General features: G+C 43.6%; 2 protein-coding genes across 5 annotated transcripts in view; one reads left to right on the top strand and one right to left on the bottom strand.

The window, feature by feature from the left end:
* Window positions 1-8,674, top strand: part of FOCAD (focadhesin) — a 407,831-nt gene extending 399,157 nt beyond the window's left edge. For all 4 annotated transcript variants that reach the window (XM_075825910.1, XM_075825919.1, XM_075825901.1 and 1 more), the window contains 7 exons: window positions 427-687; window positions 1,164-1,253; window positions 1,510-1,687; window positions 3,952-4,049; window positions 4,231-4,473; window positions 7,359-7,434; window positions 8,062-8,674. In XM_075825910.1, coding sequence (XP_075682025.1) covers window positions 427-687; window positions 1,164-1,253; window positions 1,510-1,687; window positions 3,952-4,049; window positions 4,231-4,473; window positions 7,359-7,434; window positions 8,062-8,135 — 1,020 coding nt within the window. In that variant the 3' untranslated portion in view covers window positions 8,136-8,674. The remainder of the gene's footprint in view (window positions 1-426; window positions 688-1,163; window positions 1,254-1,509; window positions 1,688-3,951; window positions 4,050-4,230; window positions 4,474-7,358; window positions 7,435-8,061) is intronic.
* Window positions 8,675-10,005: 1,331 nt separating this feature from the next.
* Window positions 10,006-16,505, bottom strand: part of HACD4 (3-hydroxyacyl-CoA dehydratase 4) — a 44,018-nt gene continuing 37,518 nt past the window's right edge. The window contains exon 8 of the mRNA XM_075851776.1: window positions 10,006-10,211. The gene's annotated coding sequence lies outside the window, so the exon portion shown is untranslated. The remainder of the gene's footprint in view (window positions 10,212-16,505) is intronic.

Raw genomic sequence — 16,505 nt, forward strand, 5'->3', positions numbered from 1 at the left:
AAAATTATTATTCAATTTGTAAGTCCTCTAAATTGCTGAAAATTTATTTTATTTTTTCAAAAGTGCTGCCAAAATAGAGTAAAGAGATAGAAATATATATTTAATTAAAAAAATTGTACAGTATGTGTGTACATATGTGACATATAACAGTTAAAAATAGGGGAAAATGGTAATTTTTACAAAATTTCTTCCATTTTTCTATTTTTTTATTAATTTCCGCAAATCGTATCAGTCTACTTTTACCACTAAAATAAAGTACAACATGTGACGAAAAAACAATGTCAGAATTACTTGGATATTCAAAACTTTCACAGAGTTATTCTCTGATAAAGTCAGACATACCAGATTTGACAAATCTGGCTTGGTCATTAAGGTACAAACATGCCCGGTCATTAAGGGGTTAAGCAGTTTTTGTTTGTATTGCAGTTCACAACCCGCTCATACCTGGTTACTTCTCTGTCACACTGGATGAAGCATGTCTCTGAGGATAAGCTGCAGACTTTTGCGGATACGTTTATGATTTCACAGTTTGAGGCCCAAAGTAAGACATTGGATGTGAAATTGTTAAACAGTATTCTGCTGGGTCTAAACCAGGCTATGAAGCTTTCCAATCCTCCACAACATTGCTGGAGTTTCCTGTGTAAAACCATAGAAAGGCTATACCAGCTATTACCGGATGATATTCAGGTAAACCTACATGGTACAAAGCTAAACTGTACACACTCTTATACAAGGGTTGCCCTACATTATAGGTCAGGACCAATCTGCCTGCTTGGGAGAGGGTTGGGTTCTATGGATCTTGTTGAGTACACAGAAGCCTAAGGCCTCATGCACACGACTGTAGCCATGTGCACGGCCGTGATTTTCGGGTCGGCCGGCAGCGGACTGTCAGCCGCGAGCCGCCCGCAAATCGCGGACCATGCACGTGGCCGCGGCCATTATTTTCAATGTTAAAACTACGGTCATGTGCATGGCCCCATAGAAATGAATGGGGCCGCAATTCTCCCGTGGATTTTCGGGGGAATTGCGGCCGCAAAAGCACGTTCGTGTGCATGAGGCCTTATTCTGACTTTAGTACCAATGACATTAAAAGCCACCCTTTTTATCCAGTATAAGAACAACACTTTTATTCTTCTGTTTTTACATATATGCACGTGATGCAGAAGACAAACATGGAGATGTACATTGAAGTCACAAAATGCATCTCAGAATTGACAGATAGTGAAGTTCAAAGAATTTGCTGTATTTCCAAGGTAAATTAAGTTTCACAAAATACTAAGGTAGCTGCCTAGTTATCTATTTGAAGTTGATGTTAATTGTAAGCAGAACGTGAGCGTGTGCGCGAGAGCGCATGCGTGAGAGCGTGTGTGTGTGTGTGTGTGTGTGTGTGTGTGTGTGTGTGTGCATATAATTTTTTTCATTTTTCTTTAATTGGCCATTAAGATTTGCTAACTATGCCATACATTGTTTTTTTTCCTCTTTTGTTTTAATCTCATGCCTCAACTAAAGGGCAACATCCTAAAATCAACTTTTGTTCGAGTGTATCTCATCTCTCAAGGACGTCTACCACTGTCATACTTGAGAGAAGTGATAGAAGCAGCTGCGGAGTACAAGTATAATCAGACCATTATCTGGATGTTATTACAGTGTTTCTATCAAGCAAGAGTCATAAGCCACCAGAATACAGGTACTATAGTACTAGAATTAAAGGTACACGAAGCATAGAAATCAATAAGAAGCAAACACTTTCAGCCTACCTTTCAGTCTTCTTTGACTTCTACATATTCTGGAGACAATCCGTTTTGTAGAAATCAAGCAGAATAACAGGAGTCTTCCACACCTCAGTTTTCTTCGTGTTTCCACTGGTGTGTTGCAAAGGGGTGAGGCTTAGTGTTACCTGCAGTCAGAACATTAGAGGTTTCTACTGCTTTCCAACTAGAAAGAAAGCATCCCAAATCTTTTATTATTGTATTACCTAAGCAATTGTCTTAAAGGAACATTAAACCTATAAATGAATGCTAAAAATTAACTAGAAATAAACTTGCTCACACGATTTGTTAGGCCTCATGCACACGACCGTGTTTTTGCGTCCGCAATTCAACCGCAAATCCACGGGTTAATTGCGGACCCATTCATTTCTATGTGGCCATACCCACTATCCGTGTTTTCACGGCTCTCCGCATGTCCGCACATCCGTGCCGCAGAAACTCCGGACATGTCTTATTATGGGCCGCAAATGCGGTGCGGACATGCCAATAGAAGTCAATGGGCCCGTGGAAATTGCGGATACACCTCCGTGTGTCATCCGCAGTTTTGCGGATTTGCGGAAGTGTTGCTAGGCGACGACCGGGAATGAGTTCTGTCGTCATCCTTTTTTACCTAGGCTTTTTTTTTTTCATCCGCATTTTGCGGATTACATACGGATGAACTGCGGATTACATACGGATGAACTGCGGATGACATTTCACGGAACACGGTCCTGGAATTTGCGGACCAGAAAAACACTACGGTCGTGTGCATGAGGCCTTAGTCTGCAGTATCTTCTGCATGTTTCCTGAAACAAACAGTCTTGAAGAAATCCTGCAGAGAACACGGAAATTAACTTCCTGCTGAAGTCTTCCATTTTCAGCTGGTAAACGGCTGAGGAAACTGGGCTTATCCAAGGGGGCAGGGCTTCATGATCTGTGTGTGTCCTACTTCAAAGGGGGGAGACTCCTGCTGCAGCCAGTTGTCTTAGGGTATGTTCACACGGCCTATTTACGGACGTAATTCGGGCGTTTTTGCCCCGAATTACGTCCGAAAATAGCGCCTCAATAGCGCTGACAAACATCTGCCCATTGAAAGCAATGGGCAGACGTTTGTCTGTTCACACGAGGCGTAATTTACGCGCCGCTGTCAAATGACGGCGCGTAAATAGACGCCCGCGTCAAAGAAGTGACCTGTCACTTCTTTGGCCGTAATTGGAGCCGTTATTCATTGACTCCAATGAATAGCAGCGCCAATTACGCCCGTAATTGACGCGGCGTTCAAGCGCCTGCACATGCCGTTACGGCTGAAATTACGGGGATGTTTTCAGGCTGAAACATCCCCGTAATTTCAGCCGTAACGGACGCCCTCGTGTGAACATACCCTTACAGCGAGACACCGGATTGTGAGGATGAGGCTCAAATTACTGATCTTCTTGGACACGTAGAAGATTTCTTTATAGATTTGTCAATTTTGATTGCAATATGAGATAAAATAGGGTAAAAAAAAAAAGGTGATTGAAGGGGTTATCCGATTTGTGAACATTTTTTTAAAAAACACCTGAAAAATGTAATAAAACAAAAAAGAATCGGTACTCACCTCTATTTTCCCCCAGCTATCCAGCACTGGCGCTTTTGGCATTCCTCCCTATATTTGATTGGCTGCAGTGGTCACATTTTGACCTCTTTGCAAACAGAGGGCTTAGAGGTCACGTGTCCTACTCCTGGAGGCACCGCGCAGCCCTCTGATTGGCTGCAGTGGTCACATTTTGACCACTTGCAAACAAATACTGGGAGGACCGTCCATGCTAGATTGACAGTGGAAAGAGGTCAGTACTGATTTTCATTTAGTTTTATTACATTTGCAGGTGTTTTCAAAAAATGTTCACAAGTCAGATAACCTCTTTAAAGTAAGAATTGCTTGGATAGTTTTGCTCTTTTTTTTTTTTGGGGAGTTGCTGATATTTTTGCTAGTCACTTTTTTTTTTTCTTATCCATTTTTCTTGTTTTTTAACTTTAATAGCACTTCGTGCCCTTGTGTTACATTCCTCTTTAGGTTGGTATACATGGGCTATATTTTAAAACCGGTTTTAACCGCATGTGTTTGTATTGTACATTTCCCATTTCTTTCTACAACTGTAACAAGCTATGTGATTTTTATAATATTTGACACATTCTATTGTGTTTCATTTCTTGATTCTTTTAGGCATTTTAAAAAGATTGGACTGGCTGCTGGATTTGATCAGTTACATACGAAACGTAGCTTATAAGTCTACCCCTTTGCATAATGTTCTTCTAAGTAAGGTAGAGCACATTTTTGTCTTTGAAAATGATCATGACTTTATGAGAACTGCTCCCTACTGCATTGTATGATTTAAATTTAACAGCAAGCTGATGTAGAGTTTTTTTATGATTTCTTTCCACTGCTAGTTTTTATGTTGGTAGTCTTGGAGAAGCTGTCTCATTAGTTTGTCTCCATGTTTAGGGAGTAGACTTCCTGCTACATGTTTTTGCTGCTTCCATAGTGGCCTGGGGTGATCATTCTACACCTTTACTCCTTGGGATCCATGGTAGCTGGTTGTCATGGAATCATGAATCACCATTTACCCCTGGTTCTTTGGGCAAGCATTCTCTGGACATGATGACCGTAAATGAATGCTTTACTGCATTGCCTACAAGCCTACAGTCACTATTGGCCAAAGAGCCTTGGAAGGAACATACTCAAAAGGTATTTTATTTTTAATAATACTATTTTTATAATAGTCTTCTAGTACGTCCCACATATATTTCAACCTGTACACATTGCATGTTTTCAGCCTGTTTGTATTCATTATGGAGCTCTTTAGACGTCCTAGTGAATAGTATTAGGCAGAGCACAAAGTGGATTACAACACCAGATTGCCTTACTCCTTATAGGTAGTTTCCGTTTCATGGACAACAATGCATGAACGGGATGTAGATGTGTTCTCTCTCCACCCCTTAGTGACCAGCTTATTTTATTCCGTAATGACTGAGCAATTATTTTTTTTTTCCGTTTTTTCATCGTCGCATTCAAAGAGCTATAACTTTTTTATTTATTCGTTGACATAGCTGTACGTAGACTTTTTTTGGGATGAGTTGTATTTTTTTAAAGTCACCATTTTGGGGTACATATCATTTTTTGATTAACTTTTTTTTAAGTCAATAGGGAGAAATAGAAATAAAAATTGTAATTCCACCATGGCTCTATGCGTTTTAAATTTACTCCATTCACCGTGCGGCGTAAATAACATGTTACCTTAATTCTATGGGTCTGTACGTTTACAGTGATGCCAAATCTGTAAAGGTTTTTTATGCTTTACTAGTTTTGCACATTAAAACCACATTCAAACTAAAATTGTTTGTTTTTGCATCGTCACTTTCCAAGAGCCTTAACTTTTGTATTTTTCCGTCGATGTAGCCATATGCGGGCTTGTGTTTTTGTGGGACGAGATGTAGTGTTCATTCGTACCATTTTTGGGTACATGGGACATCTTGATTAACTTTTTTTTATTATATTTTCCGGGGGGAAAATGGAAAAAATAGCAATTCCACACACAGTGCCCCCTGTAGATAGTGGCTCATAGTGCCCGATGTATAGAGTGACACTGTGCCCACTAAAAACAATAAATATAACATACTCACCTGTCCGCGTTCTGATGTTGTCCTCCAGCCATGTGGGCCTAGTCATTTCTGACCAGTCCCGCTCCAGTGAAACGAAGCAGGTGGCGCGATGGCGTCATCAAGCCACCTGCATCACAGGTATAGTGAAATTGATAGTTACCTTGCCTAGCCAGCGCTAGTTAGATTTCTCAATTGTATCTGCGTCCTCAGGGGGACCAGGTCCTGCCTCTCCCTGGTTCCGCGTAGTCCGCTGCTTTTTCAACAACCAATTTAGGAGAATCGGTGAGAGCTAGCCGGATCTCACCCCTGCATATGTGTGCATTGTTTGGCATACATGATGGCAGTTAAGTACCACCCACTAGCTCAGAGAAAACTGAGAATTAGTGCCTGCAGAGGGAAAAACTGCTAATAAAAATACCATATACAAGTCCTATAATGGCCAGATATAGTGTTATTCCTCATGTACACACATATGACAGCTTATTTTGAAATGTCACCAGAAAGGTTAGGTATGCTTCAAAATTTCTTATTTGTCTTGCTAGGGGACTTGAAGCAGTGATCGTTTGATCGCTTACATAATACTTTGGAATACAGTGTTTTGCAAATCATCAATGCCTTTCAGTGTTACACTGATAGAGCCATGGCCTAATAGGCAGATACCCATGGCAGGTCTATGGGCCTTCGGCCCCCAACCTCCATTGTCTCACTGGCGCACTGTGATCACTAAATGGGTAAATCCTGGCTCTAATGACCACAATGAATATTTTTCAGGCCGGAGCAGATAAAAATCAGGTGAAATCCAAACACCTTGAAATAAAACAAAAGTATATAAAGTTTTTGACCTCTCGAACAGCACCGAGAAACAAATCCCAACCTGTAGTCTTATAGACGTTTCTGCTCAGTCCACAAGCAATAGACCATCTACAATCCAGAGAAGGTATGTGCAGTTGTTCTGGTCCTTGTAGTACCACGGAGCTCTGTATCCCAATGTTCAAGCTCCAGGCAGGATAAATCCTATGACTCCAATAGAAAAGGGGAGAAATAGTGCAACACCCTCTATTTTTTTTTTTGCAATACGCAAGATTTATTCCATACTTACAGAAAATAGAAGAATAAAAGCATTAGTGATACAAATAAAATCAGTAGCAGCATGTCAAACATACGTCATCAGGGATCAATGGGAAGACCTGGGGAGCCCCATCCCTTTAATACCTTAGATGCATGTCATGTAATGGTGCAAGAACAGACAGCTGTCCGTGATGTACAATTTGGTCATGGGTCATTGGGCGGTTAAACAGCCTTATTTTAGCTTCATGTTTCCTTCCAAATCTTTGTTGCCCACAACAATGATGGAGCTAGACAAAGGGGAGGAGGAAATCCTCTTTTATGAGTATGAGAGAGACTTTCTTCTTCCCTACTTTGGGATCCATTCCTGTTTGCATAAAGAAATGGAAGGAAATATGGACCTCAAATACAGTCATTTACAGTGTACTTCTAGTTATAAATGGAAAACACATGGTGTAGTACTTACTATAAGCTTTCAATTTGCGATGTACTGGATTAGCAAATTCCTCTTTATTTAGCTACAGCAACATAAACATCCATGCTGCACATCCGTGTAACTGGTTGAAAAGCACCAGCAGCAGACAGAGCCCGGATTTCTGTCTCCTAGCCATCCGTAGCCTGCAGTAAGTCTTTGCTGCAAAGCTCCTATTGATTACAATATCCTCACAATAAAAGCTTCCATTTATCTTTTAAGTTAAGCATTTCTCCATTTCCTACTAAGTAATAATATCTGGGACTAATAGGCAGATACCGATGGCAGGCCTGCAAGTTACTGGTTAATTTCTTGGCTACTTAGAAAAGTACACCAATACAACATTTGGTTCAATTAACAATATGCAACCAATTTAAGTCAATGACTCCCATTTTAAGGCCTAACTATTAACCTTTTCTTTTAATATTCAATAGTTTATTGATTGGATGATGAATCTTCTTGAAAGTCCAGAAGGAGCCTTATCAGAGGAATCAAAAACAGTTGTGAAAGGTATGGCTACACTGGATTCTTTGACTGACTGACGTGGAACATGTCAAATTTGTGGCAAAATCACGTCGTCTTGTGAACTGACTGTGAAACCATTCTAGATACATGACAGAGGAAGCCCATGCTAAGTTATACATTTAAGGGCCTGTTCACATCACCGTTGCACTTCTGCTGAGGGGTTCCGTCGGGTTAACCCCTCAACGGAAAGGCAAACGGAGACCTAAAGTTCAGTTTCCCTCACCATTGATATCAATGGTGACAGAAACCTAGCTAATGGTTCCCGTCTGTCACCATTGTGACAAGGTTCCGTTGTTCTTGACGGGACCAATAGCGCAGTCGACTGCGCTATTGATTCCGTCAAAACGACGGAACCCTGTCACAATGGTGATGGACGGAAACTATTAGCTAGGTTTCCATCACCATTGAGTTCAATGGTGAGGGAAACGGAAGCTGAGGTTTCCGTTTGCCTTTCGGCTGAGGGGTTAACCCAACGGAACCCCTCAGCGGAAAGCGATGGTGATGTGAACACAGCCTAAAACCGACTGTTGAGCCGTGGGTATGGTTTTCTAGATCTGTAATGCTTTTTGGTTATGACTGAGATAAATTACTTTTTTTTATTTTTTCTTCCAGCTTCACTTTTCAACTTGAGAGGTCTTTCAGAGTTTAAGAGAAAAGCAGTGTGGACCAGAGCTTATGGCTGGTAATGCTCTCCTGTTTTATATATCTTCTGGCCAGCATATGTCTCAGAAATGTCATTTATATACAAGTGTGGCTATCGAATCAAGCCATATGGTACATACTGTAACATTTTGTTTTGAAAATGTGAAAGTAAGGCTATGTTCACATCTGCGTCGGAGGCTCCGTTAGAGGCCTCCGTCGCAGATCCGGCAGCTTTTGCCGGAGTTTACCGGCGACAATAAATTACAGACACCCTGACGGAAAGCCGACAGAACCCATTGAAATCAATGTGTTCCGTCGGCAACAGGCGGTATCCTTTGTGCAAAGGAACGGTTTGTTCCGTCATTCCCTTGTTCTGCTCCTCTGACGGTGCAGAGCAACGGAACACACCAACACAGGTGTGAACCCAGCCTACACCGTCAAACTGCTTTTGGGCAAAAATAAATGTTTTTTTACATCTAAAATTACATCCAGGAGTATTTAATGGTCAGCAAGATAATGTTATGTATTTATTTTTACAATGCATGTACCACTACCTGAAATAAAGATATACCATTCAAGCCAATATGACTGTTTTTTATTTAAATTACTGTATTTGTACAGTTTTCTCCAAAATTTCTGTATGAGATGTCTTTCTTATGATATGTATGATATGCTGCAAATGAGATTACCTTAACCCCTTATCGACTAGCGACTGATATATCTGTCACAAAAAGGTGCTAGTTCCCGCATTGTGATGGATATATCCGTCGCTCGTATCTCGTGGGTACTGCCATTGTACCCACGAGATCAGCAGCAGGAGCACAACTTTTATACATAGCCTGGCTTCTGCCGCAACTGCTGGAATTGGAGAGTACTCCAGAGTACTCCGATTGTGGCAGTTTAACCCCTTAGATGCGACGGTCAATAGCGGAAGCGGCATCTAAGGTGTTTGATAGAGGGAGGGCGCTGATGGGTTTCCATGGCAGCCAGGGGCCTAACAAAGGCCCCCAGGTCTTTAGTAACTGACAGTAAATAATACTTTGGTATACTAATTATATTGGTCTGCACAGACTAACTGTTTTTTAACATGTAAATCCAAGTTTAGTAAGGCCATTGAATTGCTATTGTGCAAGCATACTTTCACTGCACATTCAATTGCTGTGAATAAAGGTGTTCATACATGTTAGATGTCTGTTGGCCGATTTTGTTGGGACTGGCCGATCTTCTAATGTGTATGGTGGAGTCCCAACTCTTCCCCGGTGGCAGATGCCGGGGGTGAGAAGGATTGGGCTGCTGAATTTCAACATGCTCGATCCTTTTGTTCGTAAGGAGAGAAGGCGCTGTCAGAAGAGTCTGGCAGTGGCTCTGTCCCTTCTCCCTGTTGAAAACACATGCACGCTCAGCCGAGCGAGCATGCGAATGGGGAAGTCGTTAGGAATAGCTGTCGGCCGACAGCTATCTGAAGTGTATGTGCAGCCTAAGAATGTGGCTCATCCTAAATTCGCTATTTGACACCCACAATTTGGTGAGAAACGGGATGAATGAGATTGCTGGATACTGACTTGGAGTAAGCCATATAGATTGTTTTTCCAAGATCCAGTTTGTTAGTTGTTCATGTGGTGCCAAGTGGTTCGCTTTGTTGGGAAAGGGTCAAATATCCAACCTGTTAAAAGACTCTGTTTCACCTGCCACATCTCTTCAGTTTTCCATACCTTCAATGCAATTTACCCTGTACAACTGCAGTTCGTCACAAGGGTAGACGTGCAATAATATATTGGACATAAAAATCCTATTGTGTATTTAAAGGCAAAGTTTTATTTTTATACAGCATGCAATTATATTGTAGTATTGAGTATATACATATTCTTTACACAACGTATGTATATATATATATATATATATATAATAACAGCTTTGCAATGAATAGAATTGATGTTAGAATTATACTCAATCCATTCAATTTGACCTTCCGTTTGATCAAACTGTTATGTTAAACGTGAACAAATACCAGTTTCTCTGCGAATTTTGTAAACATCAGGAACATAAGCTCTTGTCCGCTTTATAACAGATATTCTGAGTAGGGATAACCGCAAATAAGCACTTATGGTCCAAATCCTTTCCTGCAAAATAAATATCAGACTGTAGAGGACTTATTTTAAAAACCGTACATATTTCTGTACATTAACTTCATACTAAGGCCTCGTTCACATCTACATTGGAGGCTCTGTCAGATCCAGCCAAAAATACTGGAAACAATAGTGCAGCATGCTGCGCTGTTTCTGGTAAAACCATGGACATCCCACAGTCAGTCTGGTACAACCATGGACATCCCACCAGTGCTTCCAGTATTTCCGATGTTCTGCTCCTCTGACGGAGCAGAACAACGGAACGCCAAATACTGGTGTGAATCCAGCCTTTTTCAACTAGATTATGCTTAAGCTAAATGTAGTTCCACTGTGGAAGCTGTCAGACTGTTTGTAGCCCTATCGCCTACAATCTTCGTAACTATCATGTTACCAAATTTGCCTAAATACAATAATTTTTTTAGGAAAATACAAATACTCTATTTGGCAATCACAATTGTGTTTGTGCAGAATACAGTTACATAATTAGTACAGTTGAAAAAAGACATATGTCCATCAAGTTCAACCAAGGGATGGTAGAAAGAGACGGGGTTAAGAGAAATCATAGAACTTTGTTTTACCCCTACTGATCAACAGCAAGGTTAAGAAAAAAAGTAGTCAACTACGCTATTGTTTTCGTGAAAAAAATTGAAACTTTACAGAACAGAAACCAACTGCAACGGAAGCATTACAATTGATATCAATGGTAATGCAAACGGAAGCTATGGTTTCCGTTTGGCTTTCCATTCATCGGTTTGTCCGAAGTAAAGGTCGAATGGAACCGATGAACTGAAGCCCAACGCTGATGTGAGCAGCTCCTTAATCATGTCCCATCTTAGTCGTCTCTTTTGAAGTCTCAATAAGTAGAATTATTTTAATCTTTCTCCATGCCCCTTTATTAGTTTCGTTGCTCGTCTTTGTATTTTTTTTCTAACTGCAGGGCATCCTTTCTTTCAACTGGAGCCCAGAACTGACCTGCATATTGTAGATGAGGCCGCACTAATGCTTTGTAAAGTGGTAATATGTCCCAGTCCCGCGAGTCCATGCCTCTTTTAAAACACGACAATATCTTGCTGGCCTTTGAAGCAGCTGATTGACATTGCATGCCGTTATTTAGTTTATGATCTACAAGTACACCCAGATCCTTCTCAACAATTTACTCTCCCAGTGTAGCTCCCCCTAGGACATATGATGCATGCAGATTGTTGGTACCCAGATGCATAACTTTACATTTATCTACATTAAACCTCATTTGCCAAGTGGATGCCAAAACCCGTAGCGTGTCCAAATCCGCTTGCAATTTACTAACATCTTCTATAGACTGAACATTACTACATAGTTTGGTGTAATCTGCAAAAATAGAAATAGTGCTGTTAATCCCATCTTCTATATCATTAATAAATAAATTGAATAATAGTGGTCCCAGCACGGAACCCTGGGGTACACCACTTATAACCGTGGACCATTCAGAGTAGGAATCATTGACCATAAGGCTGGATTCACACGAGCTCATAACGTCCGTAATGGACGGACCGTATTTCGGCCGCTAATCCCGGACCGAACACACAGCAGGGAGCCGGGCTCCTAGCATCATAGTTATGTACGATGCTAGGCGTTCCTGCCTCGCTGCAGGACAACTGTCCCGTACTGAAAACATGCTTACAGTACGGGACAGTTGTCCTGCAGCGAGGCAGGGACTCCTAGCATCGTACATAACTATGATGCTAGGAGCCCAGCTGCCTGCCGTGTGTTCGTCCGGGATTAGCGGCCGAAATACGTTCCGTCCATTACGGACGTAATGAGCTCGTGTGAATCCAGCCTAACTCTCTGGATACGGTTCTTGAACCAATTCTCAATCCAATTACAAACTATACTTTCTAAACCTATAGACCTTAATTTACCCATTAGACGTCTATGAGGGACAGTGTCAAATGCCTTTGCAAAGTCCAAAAACACTATAGCCACAGCGGCCCCTCTGTCTAGGCTTCTGCTCAACTCTTCATAAAAACAAATCAGGTTGGTTTGACAACTTCTGTCCTTCGTAAAACCGTGCTGGCTGTCACTTGTAATACTATTTTTTGTCACATACTCCTGTATATGGTCCCTCAGTAGCCCCTCAAACATTTTTCCCATGATTGATGTTAAGCTAACTGGTCTATAATTACCAGGGGAAGACCTAGAGCCCTTTTTGAAAATAGGCACCACATTTGCCCTGCGCCAGTCCCTTGGCACTATAACAGTCACTAGAGAATCTGTAATGACCGGGGGGTAGGGAAACGGACAAGTGAGCCCTAATCTACCCGCCACTCTGTCCCTGCCTACTTGCAACGACCCGCCCTAGGCGACGGGGTACAACTGGGCGGCGGTCCCTGCACTCAGTAAGTGCACGACAAACATACAAGGGAATACAAGCAAGGGAAAGGGGCAGTTGCCCACGGCAACACCGTGAGCAACCAGAGTGGTGAACGAGCCGAGTCAAGCCAGGAGTGTGCGAGGTACCAAACGAAGAGCAGAAGAGTAGTCAGTAAGCCAGGGTCTGTATGGAGCAGGAACAAAATAGAAGGAGCTGTAGCTGGGCCAGGAAACCACACGAAAAAGAACAACAAGCAAGGAGGAACAGGAAATGCAGGTATAAATAGACAGAGGGCGGGAGCTAGCTGAGTCTGGCCAGGCTGCGATAGGCTCTCACACTCCTAAGCCTGCCAGCCTGAGTGGTGGAAGCTGGAGTCAGTCTCAGGGATGTAGATTCAGGTGCTGACTGATTAATTAAGGGAGTTAACCCCGAAGCTGTGCCTGGCAGATCCTTTACAGTACCCCCCCCTTTTATGAGGGGCCACCGGACCCTTTCTAAGTGGACCTGGCTTACTGGGGAAACGCAGGTGGAACCTCCTGACCAATACCCCAGCGTGAACATCCCGGGCGGGTACCCAAGTCCTCTCCTCGGGCCCGTAACCTCTCCAATGGACCAGGTACTGGAGGGAGCCTTGGACCATCTTGCTGTCCACAATCCTGGCCACCTCGAATTCCACCCCCTCAGGGGTGAGGACGGGAACAGGAGGTCTCCTCGAGGGAGCCAAGGACGGGGAGCAGCGTTTATGGAGGGAGGCATGAAACACGTCGTGTATACGAAAAGACGGGGGTAACTCCAGCCGGAAGGAGACAGGATTGAGGACCTCAATGACCTTATACGGCCCAATAAACCGGGGAGCAAACTTCTTGGACGGAACCTTGAGACGCAAGTTCCTAGACGACAACCACACCAGATCCCCGACCATAAACGGGGTTAGCAGAACGTTTTCTATCAGCCTGAGTTTTTTGTACGCTCTGGGACGCCACTAGGTTCTTCTGAACCTGGGCCCAGACTGTGCACAGTTCCCGATGAACGACCTCTACCTCGGGATTGTTGGAACTACCAGGTGAAACGGAGGAGAACCGTGGATTAAACCCAAAATTACAGAAAAAGGGAGAGACCCCTGACGAGTTACTGACCCGGTTATTAAGGGAAAATTCGGCGAGGGGAATGAATGAGACCCAATCATATTGACAGTCAGAGACAAAACACCTTAAGTATTGTTCTAGAGATTGATTAGTCCTCTCCGTTTGACCATTGGTTTCAGGATGGAAGGCAGAGGAGAAGGACAGATCAATCCCCAACTTCATACAGAAGGCTCTCCAAAACAATGAAACAAATTGTACCCCTCTGTCCGAAACAATATTGACAGGGACCCCATGGAGACGCAGGTTGTGTTTGACAAACAAGGTAGCCAACGTCTTGGCGTTGGGTAGTTTCTTGAGGGGCACAAAGTGGCACATCTTACTGAAGCGGTCTACCACCACCCACACCACCGACTTGCCTTGGGATGGAGGCAAATCGGTGATAAAATCCATGGAGATGTGTCCAAGGTCTCTGGGGAATGGGCAACGAACGCAGTAAGCCCGCTGGTCGGGACCTGGGAGTCTTGGACCTAGCACAAACCTCACAAGCGGCGACGTAGGCCTTAACGTCTTTAGGCAACCCAGGCCACCAATAATTTCTGGTAATGAGGTGTTTGGTACCCAGGATGCCTGGATGACCAGATAGTGCGGAGTCATGATTTTCCCTAAGTACCCTTAGCCGGAATTGCAGGGGAACAAACAGTTTGTTCTCAGGAAGGTTCCCGGGAGCTAAACCTTGATCAGCAGCAATTTCAGAGACTAAATCAGAATCGATCGAGGAAATGATTATACCTGGAGGCAAAATACAAGCAGGATATTCCTCCGAAGGAGGGCTGGCCATGAAGCTACGCGACAGTGCATCAGCCTTAATATTTTTAGACCCAGCCCTATAGGTAACCAAAAAATTGAATCTGGTAAAAAATAACGCCCATCGAGCTTGTCTCGGGTTTAGCCTCTGGGCAGATTCTAGGAAAACCAGATTCTTGTGGTCGGTAAGGACCGTTACCTGGTGTCTAGCCCCCTCCAGGAAGTGGCGACACTCTTCAAATGCCCATTTAATGGCTAAGAGTTCGCGGTTGCCAATATCATAGTTACTCTCAGTTGGCGAAAACTTCCTGGAGAAGTAGGCACAGGGGCGGAGATGGGTGAGGGACCTGGTACCCTGGGACAAGACAGCCCCCACTCCCACCTCAGATGCGTCAACTTCCACGATAAATGGCTCCATTTGGTTGGGCTGAACAAGCACCGGGGCCGAGATAAAGCACTTCTTAAGGACCTCAAAAGCCTGGACAGCCTCAGGAGGCCAGTGGAGGAGATCAGCACCTTTGCGAGTGAGGTCCGTAAGAGGCTTAGCGATGACCGAGAAGTTAGCAATAAATCTCCTGTAATAATTAGCGAACCCCAAAAAACACTGTAACGCCTTCAGGGAGGCAGGTTGGACCCATTCCGCCACAGCCTGAACCTTGGCGGGGTCCATGCGGAATTCATGAGGAGTGAGGATTTGACCCAAAAACGGTATCTCCTGTACCCCAAACACACATTTTTCGGTTTTGGCAAACAGTTTGTTTTCCCGAAGCACCTGGAGCACCTTCCTGACATGCTCAATGTGGGAGGACCAGTCCTTGGAAAACAACAGTATGTCATCAAGGTACACTACAAGAAATATCCCCAGGTAATTTCTCAAAATCTCATTTATGAAATTCTGGAAGACCGCAGGGGCATTACACAACCCAAAGGGCATGACGAGGTATTCGAAATGGCCTTCGGGCGTGTTAAACGCAGTCTTCCACTCATCCCCCTCTTTGATGCGAATAAGGTTATACGCCCCCCGTAGATCCAATTTAGAGAACCATTGGGCCCCCTGAACCTGATTAAAGAGATCAGGAATCAAAGGAAGGGGATACTGGTTCCTTACCGTGACCTTATTCAGGCTACGGTAGTCAATGCATGGCCTAAGACCACCATCCTTCTTCCCCACGAAGAAGAAGCCAGCACCTACCGGAGAAGAAGAGGGACGAATGTAACCCTTGGCCAGGGATTCCTGGATATACTCTCTCATGGCTTCACGTTCGGGACAAGAAAGATTAAATATCCTACCCTTAGGAAGCTTAGCTCCTGGTACCAATTCAATAGCGCAATCGTATTCTCTATGAGGAGGTAACACTTCGGAGGCCTCCCTAGAGAAAACATCAGCGAAGTCCTGAACAAACTCGGGTAGCGTATTCGCCTCCTCAGGGGGAGAAATAGAATTAACAGAAAAACATGACGTACAACATTCATTACCCCATTTGGTTAGCTCCCCAGTATTCCAGTCAAACGTGGGATTATGCAACTGCAACCAGGGAAGGCCTAGAACCAAATCGTACGATAATCCCTGCATCAACAGTACAGAGCATTGCTCCAAATGCATGGAGCCAACAAGGAGTTCAAAAACAGGGGTATGCTGTGTAAAATAACCATTAGCAAGAGGAGTGGAGTCGATACCCACTACCGGGACAAGTTTAGGCAAATCAATCAGAGGCATAGCAAGAGACATAGCAAATTCCACAGACATAATATTAGTAGAGGACCCTGAATCCACGAAGGCACTGCCGGTAGCAGACCTACCACCAAAAGAGACCTGGAAATACCTGTGCGCCCAAGTGACCTCCCCGATGATCACTTAGACGCGGAAGTTCTCTGGCTGCATTCTTACGCTTAGGACAGTTGTTCACTTGATGCTTGTCATCCCCACAGTAGAAGCAGAGACCATTCTTCCTGCGGAATTCTCTACGTTGTTGGGGGGACATGGAGGCCCCGAGTTGCATAGGTATCTCTGAGTCTTTCCTGGAGGAACGAAGCAACGGAACTTCGGGA

Source organism: Rhinoderma darwinii, chromosome 1 (genome assembly GCF_050947455.1).
Source record: "Rhinoderma darwinii isolate aRhiDar2 chromosome 1, aRhiDar2.hap1, whole genome shotgun sequence".
Lineage (NCBI taxonomy): Eukaryota > Metazoa > Chordata > Amphibia > Anura > Rhinodermatidae > Rhinoderma > Rhinoderma darwinii.